The sequence below is a fragment of the Lonchura striata genome, chromosome 5 (assembly GCF_050655825.1).
Source record: "Lonchura striata isolate lonStrDom1 chromosome 5, ASM5065582v1, whole genome shotgun sequence".
NCBI lineage: Eukaryota > Metazoa > Chordata > Aves > Passeriformes > Estrildidae > Lonchura > Lonchura striata.
Window position 1 is genome coordinate 8,108,097 of NC_140707.1, and position 18,014 is coordinate 8,126,110.

Sequence of the window (18,014 nt, forward strand, 5' to 3'; positions counted from 1 at the left end):
AAAAAGCACAGTAAGATGCAGCACATCACCAGCCCACAACTTAGTATTCCTGGCTTTTCTTACACAGCTGCTGTCTATACACATAAAAGTATATCTTAATCATCATCTCCCTTGAGATGTACACACAGATAAAGGATTCCTAATGATAAACTACTGTTCAACATCCTAGTAGTTTACCACAGTATAATTATGAAACTCAGCATATTTCCAGCTCAGCTGACTTCCCTAAATTTATGGTAAATCAACTGAAATTCAGTTTCATTGCATTGCTGTAAACAGAAAATTCCATCTTTTCCTTCAACAACATGTAAATCCCAGATAGGGACTAAGTATTAAAGCATAAGAAACAGCAAAATAGTTAACTCCTATTGTAAAAAAAAAATTAAGACATATAATCAGTCACATACTAACTGCAGCTATGGTCCATGTCAAATACTTCAGTAGCTCAATTTCGTCACTTTAAAAAGAAGTGTGATCACTTTTCTGCTTTTTATGCAACCTATTCAGACCCTTTCACGCAGCCTTTTTTACCTAAGCATTCTTCATCCTGAAACACAATTGACTTTACAGCAGCTGGGTCTCACACAAAGTTCTTGTTTAAGGACTTGGCTGCTCCAATGGATAATGAGGTGTATCTCTATAAAGTTTGCATCATAGCTTGAGCTGATGGTCACAGGCAGTTTTTCAAACACAAATACCCCAAAGAAATTAGATTCATGTTTTCCAGCCTATAAAAATTGCACTTCATTGCATGATCTGAAAGTTCTCCAAAACCTGGGTTGCTGAGAAGCCTGGTTATGCAACTTTAGAGAGCAGCTCTTGGAAATAAAATTTAGAGCATTCCACACCTGTCCTGCCCACATGGAAGAGTCTTGGACTAAGGTATCCTTACAGCTGTGCCCTGGCTAACTCTCAGAAGACTATAGAACAGAACAAAGCAAAAAACTGGTTACTGTGAAGGATGTATTCAAAGAATCAAAACCCCAGACAACCGATGGAGTAAACCAGACAAGAAAGGACCATGGAATGGCCACATTTTACACTACAGTTATTTCACTAAAGCAAAGTGATTGACTCATAAAAAAAAAGGCAAAAAACAGAGTAAAACAAACTAGAATGACGTATTTTCCTGTACAGCCACTGATTCATATGTGATCTCAAAAAGCTGTCTACAAAGTCCACACATGGACACCTTCTGATTTGTTTTAATATTTACAGGCACCATACTTATGACACTGCACTGATAAAGTTACACAAAAAAGTAAGCTAACTCAGGCTCAGTAAAAGCAGGAAAGACTCCATTTGGTAGAAAAGAAAGCTAGCTGAGAAAGAAGGAAGGATATTCTTAAAAGAGCTTTATATTTATTTTATAAATAGCTTTAGAGCTATTTATATTCTTAAAAGAGCTCCTTGTTACTCAAGTCCCACTTCTCTTAAAAAAAAATAAAATAAAGAAAACCGCATAGTAACACTAATGAGCCAAGGGGCACTCACAGCTAGCCCAACATTTGTAGAGATAGAAATGTAGCACTTCTCACTTTTTCTCATGACCACAGCACAAAACCATGCTCCCATTACTCCTGTTACAAAGTCATCCCAATTTATTGCATTTTTCAATCAGCTTTGATTTTAGCATGCTTCTTTCACATGTTCACTGGCACCTTTTCTTTCATCTCGTCTTCTAATTTCTCCAGTAATCACATATTTACATTGCTATTACCCAGTAATTTTAACACAATTAAAGAGTTAAATTTTTTCTCAATAAACACTTCCCTAATTTTCATAGTTTTCTCATAAAAGGTTCAAGCTAGACTGACCCAATATACAAAATCTAATGTGTACCTGATATTTTGTGATCATTGCTTCCAATCCCTCTATCTTAGATTCCTGTAGAACTGAGTAAGTTCTCATAGTACTGAAAACATCTATTATCTTTACCAGACGACGATGAAAGGCTTCAAATTTTCCAAATATATATATCTCACTAAAATCAAATTGTCTTTCAGCTGGATTTTGTTCCAAATTCTCTTTTATCTTGTGGAAGCAATTTTGATACTCCTTAAATAAAGAATTTAAAAGAATGTCAAGTATATAACAAAAATCACTGTCTTTAGCTAGAACAAAATTTACACAGATAGGTATTATCCCAACCTGACAGCAAGTAGAAATTTCACCAATAAACAATCATGAACACTATAAAGAGAGTAACAGAATTTGCCTCTGAAAATTAACCCATCAATGCCACTAAAGGAGTATACATTTCATCAAATGACCAACTGCACATATATGCATTTCTACATATCCTTGGCTAGCATGAAATTCTGTTCCGTCCATTTCATAGCAGGGTTTGATGTGTTTACTGAATAACCAAGATGACAACCCAGTTTCCAGAGACTGCAAATGTTTGCATGCTGAGCAGTTTTACCGAGTATTCAAGGTTCAAAAATCACTTTCAAGAACAAATCACTTTCTGAACTTTTAATGCTGCTCCATAGCGGCTTCCACTTTTGATTCTGTATTTCTAACATGGAACAAACCTTATTCCAAACTTCCAAATTCTTCCCAAAGTCCAAGTACATAGTCAACAGATTCACTTGAAACTGTTTCTTTCAATAGTGGTTCTCTTTACAATAAAATGTTCGTTGTTTTATCACATTTATGTATGAATAACCTCACTCAAAGATATCAATACAGAGGGTCCAGATTTTGCTATATTGTTACTGATTCAAATTCTAAGTTTTAATCCAAATTCTAAGTTTTAATCTATTGAATTTCTGAAAGTTTCTGGAACTAATAAGACTCAAATTAATACCTAATTTTTCAATATATTTTCACGCATCAACTGGACAATTTGATATAACTTTACAGAAAAAGACAAGTTTATTGCTCATTGCTGATTGTAAGATGTCATACAAATTTACACTCATTTATTCTAGAACTAGGTAAGATTTGTTGCTTCAGGAGGTATTAAGATAAAGCTCTAGTCCTGCAAGCACATATTGGGAATGAAAAAAAATTAATGCAGAAAGCCTACATGAAGCTCCCAGTATGTACAGGGAGATTATCAAAGGGAGGGTCAGGCTCTTCTTCACAGTAGCACATGGACAGAAGCCAAGAAACAAAGGACGTAAATTGAAATGGATGAGGTTCTGACTGGCTATAAGGAGAGAATCTTTCATCCCAAAGACAGTCAAACAGTGAAAGAGGATGCCCAAAAAGGCTGTGTAATCTCTTCATCCTTGGAGAACTTCAAGACAGGACTGGATAAAGGATTGGGAAACCAAGTTTGATCTCATACTGTGCCTGCTTTGGGTTTGAGTAGAAGGTTGAACTAGATACCTGCTGAGGATCCTTTCAAGCCGAATTATCCTATAGTACTATGTTTTAAGGGGAGAAGAAGAACAAAGGAAAAAAAAAAAACCAACTTTAAAATTATCACAGAAGTGCTTTAAAAAAAAACAAAGGCTATCTTCCTGACAAGTCTAGGTTGACTGAACAGCTGAATTCTTCTCAGTTCACTACTGTCCTTTCTAAATGTATAGCTTGTCCACACTTCTTTGAATATATTCAGTTCAGTAACTCTCCTTGTTTCGACTTCTATTTCATAACTCTCTACATCAAGTGAGAAGACACAACATAGAGAAACATAGGCATGAAAATCCAAGCAATTCTCTTATAAGCATAGTTGTGATAGACTAAGCATCAAAATTTTGTTTCCAGAAGATCAACAGACAACAGGCTAAATTCCTTGTTAGCTCTAGCATAAACATTCCAGTTCCAGTGGATATTTTTCAATTAACTCATTTTTCTTCTCTGTAACAGTGCTTTCTCACATAAAATCTTCCTATTCCTGCTCTCCTAAATATCATCCTGTAATATGTTTTCTATATGTTATTCCCACCTACCTGTTTAAGTCTAATAGCTGCTTGTAGCTTTTCCACAACTCTCTCCTGTGGTTGATTCCAGATGGTGGCTGTGCCATTGTTTGCTATATAAGTTTTACACGCTGTGATCATCTGATTGGTCACCTAAAATCAGTTTTAACTCCATGAAAACAACAGCATTCCAAGACAAAGCAGATCTTGCCATTCTCTCTCCCATTCTTCTGACTCCACTGACCTAAAGCCTGACAAATAGCAATACCAAATACCAGCCACAAGGACAGACTGCCTTCCTTGCAACACCCGGCCTCCAGAACATGACACAACAAAAATGTTGTTGGTTAACTATGCTCATCCTCAACCGACACATCTTGTACCAACCTTGAAATAGCATTGAAGTGTACAAAGTCCTAAGACTTCGTCTCTTCTGAAAGCAAATGCGAACTCAAGACCCCATGAGAGTATAAATGGTAAAGAATACACTGTCTTTCTAATCCATTTCCTTCTTTTTGCAAACATGTGGATGTTTAAAAGCAATATGAATTTAATGTATTTGGTTCTACAAAAAAAATCCCCATTCATAACAGACAAAACTTGTAAAAGATTCCTCTCTGTACATCAGAGGTCAGATTTAAGTCTGAGAATGTTCCTATAACTGCAAATTATGGGCAGTGAAGTAAATCCTAAATTTGAAGTAGCTTTTCACTATTTCCACTTCTTTATATATTAAAAAAGCAGCATTAAAGTGACTGAAGTGCTGCTTCCCTAATTGCTTGGTTCCTTTGTGTTTTCTCTAGCACTCAAGCAACAACACAGAAAACAATCTGGGAATATTTATTTTCCTGCTGAGCACCAACCTTCACAAACAGTGAGGAGATCTTTTCAGAAGTGTTATAATACTGAGAGAGACTCTGAATCATTTTAATTGCATTTATGAGCCCTGGAATAGCATCCAGCATGGATACCTGGAAAGAAACACACAGATGCAACTCTGCTCAGTATCTCTATTACCCCACATTATCACAACACCTAATTAGTGAATACAGGAGAAGCATGAACATTGTCTTTGGAATGGTTCTGTCCCTGCCTACCTGGGCCTCTCTTGCAGAGCTGCCTGTCTTACATCATTCCCCAAGCCCTACAATTTAATTCTGGGGAAAAATTTCCACTGGAGTCTTGCCTGGAAAAATCCAGATCAGTGAGTGAAATTTGGTAGAAGGCTTTCTTTCTTTCTTCTTTCTTCAAAAGAACCACTTTTTTCACAAAAAAAAATATGTTTATATGCTCAGTTGCTAAACCTGATGTAAGCTTGCATGCAAAGATGACCCCTTCACCAAGCTTTTGCTCTGTTTTTATGGGCATCATAACACAATAACCATTCAATAGAGAAACTCAAATAACAGATTGGAAACACTGAAAGAACACACTGTTCTAATATCACCCAGTAAACAGAAACAAGCATGGTTGCCCAGAGCACTCTTTGGAAACAATTTGGTTTTGGGAGAAGTTTCAGAGGAGACAGGGAAAGCTAGGACAGGTCAAAGTTTTGAGTCTTCATGACTACCAGTCACATTTCTTTGACTAGCAAGACACATACAGTCAGTTGCAAAACCAGTTTTAATAAAAGCAATTATTTGCCACTTATTTTAGTTGATAATGGGAGAGAGAGACTCCTCCAGTCCTGTACTTTAGGGTGGCTGGTTTTGTTTATTGCATTTTATGCTTTCATCATCCTATGCATTCTCATACTATAGTATGAGAAGGTGATTTATAATTATGTCTTAATATTTACATAATCCTACTTATGCAAAAATATTTTTTCCCAACCCAAGAAGCTGAAAATTGCCCTAAAAATGTTAATTTGGCCACCAACACAAAGACAAAAGATCAAACTTTGTCTTTAGCATAACCTTAGATCTACTTTTCTTTTTAATCGTAAGGAATTCACTTTCTCCCACAGGATAGAATCCCATCTGTTCATCAGAACTAAAGCTTTACAGATACTATGGTATGAAAATAACAAGTACTTTATTTTGTAGCCATAAATTCCCATTAATCCACTTTTACCACAACTGCACAAAATCTCAAACTGTAAAATTTTTTGTCTCATTTCAAAACTCATCTTACAGAATATATTCATGTTGTTTGTCTCAAGACATTTATGTTAAGAATTTAAAAGTTCTACTTACAGGATCACCATTGTATAATGGGTCATAATATTTTTCCAGAGAATACAGATATTTCACATTATCTTTAGCTTCATTTGCTGCGTCTGTGATTTGAATATCCAATGCTCGCCACTTCTAAGAACAGAAAGTCAAAAAAACAAATAAAAGTATGCATTTCAGAAAAAAAAATGTTTGAGATAATTTTGGTTTGTCATTAGCTTCCAAACACGTTTGAAAGCATAAATCTTTAACTTCAGAATTATACTTGTTCACCCAAGATGGGGTCCTTGTCGTGTTTCAGCAACTTGACTGTGAACATACAGTTGGTTTAGACCACTCAGCTAAATAGTCAGTGGCAGTGTGCAGTCAAGCTGCTGTAAAATATATGAGTTACGGTTATATAACTATGTATTTGTTCCACATCTCATTTTGATGAGACAAGATTTTTTGGTTTATTTACTTATTTTCTGTTGGTGATGGGACTTTAAATTTGTTATACGTCAATGTGACAAGTTATGATTCCACAATCAATTCTGACAGGCACTGTAACATAAAAACAAAGCATAAAAAAATGGGGAGATTCATTTTTTGTCATTAAATATCCAGTTCATTAATTTAATATTCTGATTTAATAATCAACTCTTCATTTTTAATTATTTATTTCTGTTGAGCCATGTGGATGAAGTACATTATCAGCCTTTTGACTCAGGGGATTCCCAATTTTTTTCAATAAATTGAACTAGATATAAACTTTATCTACTCAAGCTAAAGAATAGAGAAGGTAAACAAAAGCCAAAGATGTTTCAATGTTTTCCCCACCAGCATTGTTACATACATTATCAAAATGAGCTAGGGTATAAAGAGCACTTCTAGTATTTATATCTGTCATAATTTAAAGTAAAAACCTTCAGCAGTTTGGATTTAGCAGCAGTGAGTACTCCAAGCACTGCCTTCACATCTGGGCTCTTCAGCTGCTCCATAAGGTAGTGGAATTTTGACAATTTCTTTTTCCAATAATCAAGCTCTGCTCGTGGTCCAAGGTCATCTGCTTCTTTTCTCAATTGGTCATTTTCTGCAAGAACCTTTTATCATACAGTAATGTGAGGGATGCTCATATTTTTATCTGCAGAGCTAGCATGGATTGATTCTACTTTTAACAAGTGGTATTAACTTCGCCTGATAAATTACCTAACTCAGCCTCCCCCTCATATAAGAAACTTGATCTTGTTTGGTCCTTTTATTTCCAAGTTAAAGAAGAGATTCTGTTCCTTCTGTTCCAAGACCACTGTTACAGGCAGTTACATTTTCTACAAATAACATGCAAAGCATGTTTCAAAGTACAAATGTGACCACTGTGAACAATGTTCACTCAATTACTGTGTTTTTTTTTGTTTTTATTAAATCCACTGGGAACTACTAACTGTTTTGTAGTTTAATAACAGGTAATTATCAAAGTCAGGGGACTAAGTTTCCCAAACTGTGTATCCTCTATTAACAAGCTGATGGAAAGCTCTCAGTAATATTTCCATTGAGAAGTAAAAGCACAAAAACTATACCAATAGTACTTTAAAATAAAGAGACTGAATTCATCCAAATTTATAGAAAGGTAGGTATAACACCAACACGATTAAACTCATCTGCCAAGATGCAGACGTTGTCATATTTCACATTTGTCCCATGTATCACCTGTACAGTTTGTTTAGTCCATTCTTTCATGCAGACTTCTATTTTTTCAAGAGCCTCTATGCTGTTAGCAACCATTAAGTAATCTGAAGGTCCTCTTAGAGTTTTCAGATCATACGTTTCACATTTCTTCAGGCTGACCTAAAATATAAGTTTTTTAAAAATGAAATGCTGAATGTTCATTACAAATAAGCTAGGAACTTTAAAGACTAACTCGTTGCCCTGCTTGGGGTATCTCACTTCTTATTCCCAGCTCAGTCTAAATTAAACTGGTTTGAGCCAGAAGTGGAGTCCAGAATTTGAAGAATTCACCAACCAGGCAGCTATGCTCTCATGCTCTCATTCCTTCACAAAAGCTGAGTAGAACCCAACCAGATAAATCAACAGTTTCTCATACATTAACCATTCAACATTTAAGAGCAACCACAGCCATTGAGGAGACAAGAGTTTAATAGCTCTAAAGAAATGGCCCCATAATAAACAAGAACAGAAGCATCTACAGAACTATTAAAGCCACAGATCAAATAAAAATGAGTTACTGATGACAATAAACAGAAGTGTTAGGTTATTTTCCAGTTTAATAAAAACAAATTTTATGAGTAATCTACAACAGCTAATTCAAAAGGTCCAGAGCTAGAGACATTCTACAGTTAGCTCACTTTCTATTTCCCACATGAACATACTACCTTTTCCAACAGACTTTGCTGAGTTCCTGATAGGGCACTAACAAATGCTTCAAGGGCACGAAGGAAGTCCTGCTTAATATTGGGAACTTGTTGAGGTTCAACCCAGCCACTGTCCATAGTCTGTAAGGCTGGAATGAATATTTCTGATATCAACTGCTCAACACTTTTTAATAAGCCATCTCGACCTATATCCAGCATATTAAAATTTACTTCCTGTAAAAGAGACACAATAGAAGGGGTCTTTCACCAGTAAAAACTTCATTATATACATATACATATATTTACATATACACTCTCAAAAGTAAAATAATTTTTTGTTTTTCAAATGAATTTGCTAGATTTTTTTTTTAATTTAGCACCTTAGTATTTAGGTATTGATTAATTACTCTGCCATTACGGATTGTCTTAAATTTTCTTCCTCAGTATCATTTTTCATATCAATGATATGCATCAAGTTGCTCCCACAAGATAATATCTGTATTTCCATTTCCATCCCTTTTTGTCCTGTTTCATTTAATCCATCAGTGTCCTTTTACTCATTCCCCCATGTTAAGAGCTGTCTAATTATATGCAGAGAGCAAATACCGCATGGTAAAAACAAATTTTAAACAACATTATGTACAGAGAGGAGTAGCCACTGACTTACTTGATAAATATTCTCAGTTGTGACTGGTTTAGAAAAACTAGATCTAATGAAGAAAATGCATACACCAGTTAAAGCAACTTCTTTTCCCTCTGTTACAAATACTTTCAGTTTCTTCTTCTTGGTCAAATGAGAGTTCAGTCCTATTCCTGGAATGCCAAAGTACTCTACAGATTCAAACAAATAAACAATTAAGACCCATTGATCATTTATTCAAAGAAAAGTTCTCTACACAAACAGTTCAGTCATTATTTGTGCCTCTCTGAGTCCCAGTCTCCTGGAGGCATCTCACTGAACTACCCACAGAAAGTATGCAGCATTCAGAGTCTTCATGTCCCAATAAGAAATATTTCATCTAGTTTTGCCATTCTTGCATCAAAAGCCTTTTATTTCTATTAATTTATTTGTTTTTTCTATTCCTTCTAAATAATGGTTCAAACTCAAGGTCCTTTTGTAGGCTCAATGATGCAGTTGGAGATAATGCTCTCTTGCTTGAAAAAGAAAAGTTAAAAATCAGAAAATGTAGTGATGTATTTTACTTTAGAGGAGCTACTATCAACTGTCCTCTAAAAATATGTAAACATAAGGGGAAAAAAAAAAATAGGGTGCTTCTGAAAACAAGGAGAAAGAGGCCATAACAGATTCTTTGGGGCAAGAGCAAACAAACAAAAAACAATAAGGAGCCACATTCTTCTTCCCCCAGCATGAATATACTGCTCTCATGTTCAGGCTGCTGGCAACACTTGTAAAGGGTCACTAAGAAGAAGCAGTGTCTTTGGGAGTAAAATATTTCTCATATGTTTTTGGTCACAATACCTCACACTACCTTGTTACTAGCTTTTCAGTATTACCTCAGAGTAAAATTGCACACATACACATCTCAGCGAGGCACTACTACAATAAGATGAAAAAGTAAGTTGTTGATAACAGTAGTAAAAGGACAACATACAAAAAGTAATAAACCCCTCTGCACATTTTTTTCTTCAGGTACATGACCATCTACACCAGGAATCCCTAATTTGGATCAGGTGGCCACCATAAGTTCACTCCTCATCCTTCTGGTCACATCATCTTTCTCTCTACCTTTTTTCACAGCAGCTCTGAAGAAGTCTCCTTTTCATATACCTTAGAAGTACAACAAGGTCCCTGTCCCCAGCAAAAGTCCTGACTCTGTAAATGTTAATTATTTGAGTTATTGCATGCTAATAAACTTGTGCTATCTTTATACTGCAGTAATGTTTCAATTTTGCATGGTTCTTGGTAATAAGGGGGCCACAGATGTGCTTCTGTGAGAAGCTGCTGGAAGCATCCACCATGTCCAGCAGAGCCAATCCCTGATGGAGATGCTGCTGGGCCAATTAGAGATGGTGGTAATGCCTCTCTGATAACATACTTGAGAGGAAAAGCAAAACAAAGTTTGGGGCGCAGTTTTATATTCAGACAGAGAAAAGGAGGAGGTGAGAACATGGGGACGTGCCCATGCTGGAGTGGGTAGATGCCTGGAGGAGGCTGTGATCTAGTGGGGGACCCAGAGGAGAGAGAGGTCGCTTGCCTCCAGGCTGAAGCAGCCTGTCTTTGGAGGACTGCACCCCGTGGAAAGAGAGACATGTCACAGCAGTTTTGGGAGGACTGTGTGCCCTTGGGAGGACTCAGTTTTGGGAGGACTGCTGGGCATGAGATGGGAACCACATTGGAGAAGTTCACCAAGAACTGTCTCCTGTGGGAGTGGCCCCACAGTCTCACCAGGGAAGGGTTCCTCTCCCTGGGCAGTGAAAGCAAACCTCAGGGGATGAACTGACCAAAACCCCCACACCACTGTCTCCCTGCCCTGTCAGTGGGAAGGAGGGAGATGTCAGGGGAAGAAAAGGTGTTTTTAAGGGCTTAATTTACTTCTCATTATCCTGCTCTGATTTAGTTGGTAATAAATTCACTTTGTACCTTTAAGCCAAGCCTGTTTTGCCCTTGAAGTGTTTTTTCTCAGTCCTTATCTCAATTCATGAAACCTTCAATAAATTCTCTCTCCTCTGTTCAGCTGTAGCAGGGGAAGGTGAGTGAGCAGCTTTTGTGGGTGCCTGGCATCCAGCCATGATCAAAGTGCCACATGTAATTACAGAGGCAAAACCAACAAAAGTCATCAGTTTTCCCACAATCTCTGGAGGTCAAGTAGAGCGTATAACCTGCAGTCTCTTTAGAAAAGATGTACTCTTACTGAAAAGGGTGTGAGAAGTTTTTTAAAGTCACATGAATAATGATCTTCAAAACACTGCAAGAAATCAAACTTTTAAATGACACCTTAGGACTCTGAAGTAGATGTTCCTGTACTCACAGATACAGTCTCCTGCTCTGCAGAAACACAGAATTCCTTGTACACTGCCTTCATGGGATCATCTTCTGCCCTAACACAAATATTGGTTGATCCACATCAGGGTCAGAAAACCAGGTTGTGAGGTGGCTGTAGTATTTGCCCTTGCCAAGAAGGTATGTGTATTGCCACAAAAATTCACTTAGCTTTATCGGTTAGTACCGACTATCACAATTCAGATTTTTGCTTTGACAGCCTGTGAACCTAAGCCCTGAACAATCAATACAGATAATTATTTTACAAACTCTACTCCACCTACAAAGGGAAAATGTACAGCAGAAGTTTTACTGTCTGACAGTATTACAAGTGACTGCACTTACAGCTGTGAGCAAAGTCAGTCTCCAGTCCACCCACTTAATCCCCACTGTCATTTCCATCACTACTTTTTAAACTTTTTTTCCTCCTGTGCATGATGTTCTAGGGACTTTTGCTTATTCACTCAATGCATGCCTTGCCATAAATTCATTTGGGTTTTGCTTATGTGGTTTTTTTTCCTACTGCTTTTCATACTGCCTATATTTAGCACCAAACCCCAAAATGCTACCAAAATCATGCCATACTGTAGTGTGATCTGGTTGGTTTGTTGGTGGGCATGGCAACACTCATTAGATTCCTAGGCTTTGACACTTGCCTCATACTCTCTGTCATACTTTCACCACTTCATCTCAGGCATGTTAAAACTTTCTCATCAGATTTCCAAATTAGTGGTTGGGTTTGTGTTTGCATTTAACTGTATTTCTATGTGCACTGAAAATTTTTATTAAAGTTGCTTATATCATATTAAATAGTTTTTTTCATCCCTTTTAGATATATACAGATAGACTGAATACATACATACATATATACTGAAAATGCATTAAATATAAATCCATATTTGTACATTCATCTAGGTATATATTTACCTATATATAAACACATTTATACAGCTAAGCATAGATATGTTTATGGGACTTTGCATGTACATCCAGGGTAACCAAGTGGTGTGAGCTCCCACCAGCCAGTCACAGGCTCTGAGAGGTCACAGAACACCTGGCTAGTCCCAACAGCAGCAGCACTGGAGGCTCTGGAAGAGGAGCCATGGGGAAAAGCAGGATGTCCTTGTCACAGGGGTCCTGAGCTACCTCCAGGGTAAGGGAGAAGGAGTATTCACCTAGAGTTGTGGCACATGGGGGCACTCAGTAAAGGGGTACAGGCAGAAGGGACACCCTTCTACCCATGATGTGGGCCTCATGAAGACATTTGTCATGTAACAGGACCACCTAGATGGATGGTCATGTGCCAAGATGGCTTCTAGGGCCAACTGGTGGCATGACTGAAGAGGATAGGAACGGCATCTGTCACTGCTCACCCTGTGTGAAAATCACCTTTTAATTATCAAAAACTAATTCCCACAGGCAAGAGCTGATGAGCTCACAAGAAAGTACTTTGCTGCTTCATAGTAGCAATAAGCAGAAGTCCACTAATTAGCTTCAGTAATTTCATCAATTGTCATGTCATGAGCAGAGATAAATGCCTTGGTATGACCAAACCTGTCTTGCTTTAAGTCCCAGTTTATAAGAACTTGATTGTTTTCTTTTTCCTTGCATATTTGCTCAGCACAACTGTAACACATTGCAGGAGAATATAAGCTGCTTTACCTGTATCCATTACTTCCACATCTTGATAGTAGAACATCAGATGACACAGACCTCCAGGGGCCAGGAATCTGTTTATGTGCTCTATCTGTTTGAAATCATGTTAAGATCATAATATGTCATTGATTTGATTCACATCACAGCAGCAGAGGAAGCCTTTGCTTATTTACTTTTTTACAAGCATCAGGACTTCATCAATTCAAGGCTGCCATCAAGCATCACGGAAGCATGTATTGGTAGTGCAGTCCACAAATCTCACATATAGGCATACAGGCTGAGGAAGAAACTGAGTTGCTTTATGCTAACATGCTGATCGATGTCTTAGCACTTGAAAGTCTGGCCTCATCCATTATTTTTCTAGATCTGAGTCTCTCTTCTATGTAGTCCCTAACTATATTAGCTATCTTCAGCAGAAAAAGCTCCTTTAAGCTCATCTTCAGAAACATTAGTTGGTGCCATTTGTGCTTTCTACTGCATAAAAAAAGGCTAAAAGATCACCAGAAGCTGGAAGAAAGGCACAATTATCCCTCTTCCATTAATAACAAGCCTCAGTTACACCAAGATAATGAACTGTTATTCCAGAAAATCTTGGCTCAGCCCTCCAAGATGAGATCAAAACAACTATTACACTTCTCTCTTTCCAAGTGTAGAAATTGCCTATATTTTCCTCATCTGACAGCTATTCTCAGGCACTACAGTTTGCCAGGAAAACCATTTAGAGATAGAATGCACAAAGGCTGAAACAAATTCTGCTTTTTAATGTGCATGACGGTGTTCTGCACTGCTCATTTGCTATCTCATGAACTCACAGAAATGTTGGAAGGGACCTTTGGGAGGTCTTGAAGCAAGTGTCCTGTGTCACCAACAACAGCTCAGATCATCTAGAGCTTTTCCTAGACTGAAATTCAAAAACCCCAAGGACAGAAATTCCACAACTGACTTGAAGTAACCTATTCCCATGCCAGGGGGAGGGAAGGTAATTCCTATTACTCTCCTGGTGAAGAAGGGTCTCTTGGTGGCCATTTTGCGAGATGTGGCTTTATCGTTGAAGCTATCATCTGCACCCACTGAGAATAGTTCAGCTCTGTCATCTTTGCAACCACTCTTCATGCAGCTGCAGGCTACTATTTGAGTGCCACTCAACCTCTTCTTCTCCCTTATCTCATTCTTCGTGTGCCCTGTGTCCCACCCTTTCTTACTGGTCTTTCACTGGACTTTCTTCAGTTTCTCAACAATATTAGCACTGAAATGTAAATGCATAAATTGAAGGCACACTGATGGAAAGAGAATACAAGAGAAAACAAAACATAAAAACCCAAACCACAGCCATGTTTACTTTAGTGTCAGGAAGTAAAATATCTACTACTATCTACCCAGCTTTTTAAAAAAGTGATATTTTTCAATGTCTCAGTATCTGAATTTGTATTAGCCCTCATGCAGTCACAATCAGATCACAGAAGCCATTCTCTTTTGTCAAGTAGCTTCTACCTATTTTAATTTGCTAAACTAGATTGCAGTACAGTCTCACAAATGCTGCTGGCAGCCTTATGGAAACAATAACATGCAACCTTGTGGTTGCCAGGATTCTTGAACCTCTCTGTGCTCTGTACTCAAGGACTGGGAGACTTCACACTGTGGTTTCCACTATGAAATACAGTCCCAAGTTTTAACACATTAACTATAACCACTGGAAAGAAGAAATTCTAATCAATTTAAAAATCAATATCATTACAATAGGTCTTGGAATTAAGGACACTCTTGTTCAAATTAATTAAAAATGCTGAAAAATATTTTTTTCAAGGAGACTTGAGTGATCTCAGGTGTGAAGTCTAAAAACTCTCTCACCATGAATTTAATGGTAATATTAGTTCCAAAGTATACTATGAGCTTCACTTTCAAATTCATCAGATTACCTGGTTTCCATCAAGAATAGCATCTTCTACTTCTGCTTTGTCCAGATTCACACAAGAGGCAATGATATCCAGTAAGTAATCATGTCTGCCATCCAGATGAGCACTTTTAGCCTCCCTCTCATCCTTGAGCTTTTGCTGTTATTAAATACAAAATGGACAATGAAATATTCACGATCTAATTTGAAGGCAAAATAAAGAAAACCTTAAAATTTATGTTTAAAATTTATTTTTGAAAGTAAAGGCTATTACATTCAATCCACACATGTGATTTATGTTTTTATGGCACTCAAAAATTTTAGAAGCAGCCTTTGTTACAATTTTACAGTTTGTTGCTGGTGTTCCTTTTCAAGATTTATCACGACATTTCTATCATAAATAATGTTGTACAGAAAGCTAACTTGTTGAAAGGCTTTATAGGAAAGTAAGTATTTAGTATGTACAGCTCCATTATTCTGCAATTTGCCTTCAACACCCTAAATCCTTTGTCTCAGCTTTTCAGTCTAGTCACATATGACCATCAAGTCAAGACAGGATTCTGACTGGTCTTTGTTATGCGTAGAAGATAGTGTAAGCACTCCCTAATAAAGACAGATGCTGCTGTAGGAAGCTAGGGTTTTATACATTATCTTTTTAATATAATGAGAAGTAAAACAAACCACAAGCCTCAAGGTACACAAGTGTTTACAAATGTGCTTAACTATAGCTATTATACCATTCTTCAAGCAGTAATCCTACTCTTCTAATTAAATTGAAATCCCATATGTAACACACCTCATTACATTATAGACAAAACAGCCTTCTGGAATAGTTACTGGTATTATTGTGCTTGTGGGTTACAAGATTCAATATAATTTCATTTTCAAAAGAAATTTAGAATGATGTTTCATTGGTGGTAAATTCAATCCTTATTTTCCTGGTAATTAGGAGAAAACTAGTAACTTTATAAAGTATGCATAAGTGATTTATCCACAAGCTTTTTCAGAGCCAAAAGGAACTGCATAATATACTTTTTACCCTTATGTAAATACCTTTCCTACTTTCTGAAGGAATTTTCAAATACATGGTAAACTTGTAACTACTACCATGCCTTCATAAATGCTGAATGCACTTGAAATATTTCTCTGTATAAAAGAAAAACATACAAATCCTATTCTTTACAGAGATATGTCTGAAGAACACAGAAGCAGATTAATTCATACATATACTTTGTTCTATTTTACCCCTCCCATACCCTAACATGGTCTCCAGTTTCCTGAAAGTGAAGTGTCATCACAGGACTGGATTTTCCTACATGTTTTTAAACATAAGTTTTCCTCCTTGTTAGACATGCAAAAAGCAACCTTTTTTTCTGAATCTGCTTCATTCACACTAGATGATAACATAGAATCCTCAAAACTATTGTTCCAGTAATTTGAACACAACTGATGGATATCTTTAAGGAAAAAAAAAAAAAATGCAACCCAATACTCTACCAATTAGCTTCTATTTAATACAGAAAGAAGCCTTTTGTTTTACCTAAACTACAGAGATACTACCTTTGTACTCTGCTTGTGTTTTCAATATAGAGCTCCAGATATATTACTATACAAGACTACATCTTACACTGTTTTTTAAGTAATCAGCTCCACCTATACAGATGCTCTTGACATGTTCATAGCCTCCATTTCTTATATAAGTTTCTGTTTGTATAGGCTGAAATCATGAGCACATTCTTCTCAAACTAAGCAATCATGTCCCAACATTGTTTCTGGTTTTTAAAACTTGTTTTAATTGCTGTGTCTCAAGCCTTATGACACATATATAAACTACTGTGCATAGCTATTCATACAGCACTGGGCAATATTTGTTGTCTAAGTCCAGCAACAAGAATATTCATTAAGTTATCACAAAACTTTAAAAGTCTAATTAACTTAAATTACTTTATGAACCATGCCTAGAGAAACAGGAAACTATTAAATGGTAAAGCTATAGTTTTGTGAAGATTAAGACTTTAACTTGTATTTATCATGTCACTACTGGAAGATGTTTGTTTTGAAATGTTGGATATTTCTATTACTAATGCAAGTTCCACACATTTTTTTCCTGAGAGTTGCTAAAATGCAATGCAAGAACACTCAATACAATTCAAGCTGTCATGCTTCTATATTTTGAGGAGTTATCATTTTCAGAAACTTCCTTCCCAAATGAAATGTTGCTCAATCACAAACTCACACATTAGTTGTTGCAGTCATTAGAAGAAACTCCTGCCTCACTTTTAGGTTAAAAGTTAGGTTTCCTCTACTTTTCTGTGTAAAACATAAGTCTTTAGGTTGTACACTAAAAAGTAGAGAAAACCTAGCTTCAGTACTTTCAAAAGCAAGCCACTAATTTATGTAATTAAAAACACTAGGAGGCTATGCTGGAAACTGTCTTCCAGTCTAGCTTCTGAGCTTCTATTTGCATACTGCTAAAAGAACGAATTTTAAAGTTATTCTTAATTTAGGATTAGGAATCTCAGAGAATTAATTACAAGAAAATGCTGAGCTTTCTGCCACTCATTCTTCCCTTTCCCCTTTAGCTAACCTCACATCTCACTTCAAATCAGCATTGTTGTTGTGGCCTAAGAGGTTTTGTAATTTTATATCCTGCAGTGTTCACTACAAACATACATAGGCCTAAACAGAATCTATATCAAAAAATATTACCCAATAATAGGCAACTTTATGTAATTCAGAATTTCATAGAACACTGAAAGACTGAGATTTGAAGATGGAAGGATGCTGAAACATACACAGGATCATTTATTAGGTAAAAGAGAAATTGCTGTTACATGCAATAACACTGACATGCAAATCCTGAATAGTATCACCAGCAACTCTGATCTAGGTCATACATCAAAGCCTCTTCCTTATGTCCCATGATGTACGAGGATGCAGTATTTACAAGAGATAAACACTGTCTCAGTTAGATATCTGGAAAGATTGTCTAAGTTTTTTATAGTACAGCTTCAGCTCAGTTTTTCATGTAAAGAACACAGGTAACACAGCCAAGTTAGTTTGGGTTTC

General features: G+C 36.7%; 1 protein-coding gene across 10 annotated transcripts in view; it reads right to left on the minus strand.

Annotated features, from left to right (window-relative positions):
* LOC110481007 (dynein axonemal heavy chain 5) overlaps positions 1-18,014 on the minus strand; it is a 141,547-nt gene that overhangs the window by 103,042 nt on the left and 20,491 nt on the right. For 7 of the 10 annotated variants that reach the window (XR_014955914.1, XM_085581145.1, XM_085581151.1 and 4 more), the window contains exons 2-11: positions 14,971-15,105; positions 13,061-13,145; positions 9,065-9,228; positions 8,419-8,631; positions 7,736-7,873; positions 6,955-7,131; positions 6,071-6,184; positions 4,739-4,846; positions 3,906-4,028; positions 1,843-2,058 (exon numbers count right to left, since the gene is read on the minus strand). Coding sequence is in view for 8 of the 10 variants with exons in the window: in XM_085581145.1 (XP_085437271.1) it covers positions 1,843-2,058; positions 3,906-4,028; positions 4,739-4,846; positions 6,071-6,184; positions 6,955-7,131; positions 7,736-7,873; positions 8,419-8,631; positions 9,065-9,228; positions 13,061-13,145; positions 14,971-15,105 (1,473 nt within the window). In the remaining 2 variants the exon portion in view is untranslated. Of the gene's footprint in view, positions 1-1,842; positions 2,059-3,905; positions 4,029-4,738; positions 4,847-6,070; positions 6,185-6,954; positions 7,132-7,735; positions 7,874-8,418; positions 8,632-9,064; positions 9,229-13,060; positions 13,146-14,970; positions 15,106-18,014 lie in introns of those variants that run through there. The other 3 variants (XM_085581150.1, XM_085581152.1, XM_085581153.1) reach the window with 3 other exon arrangements.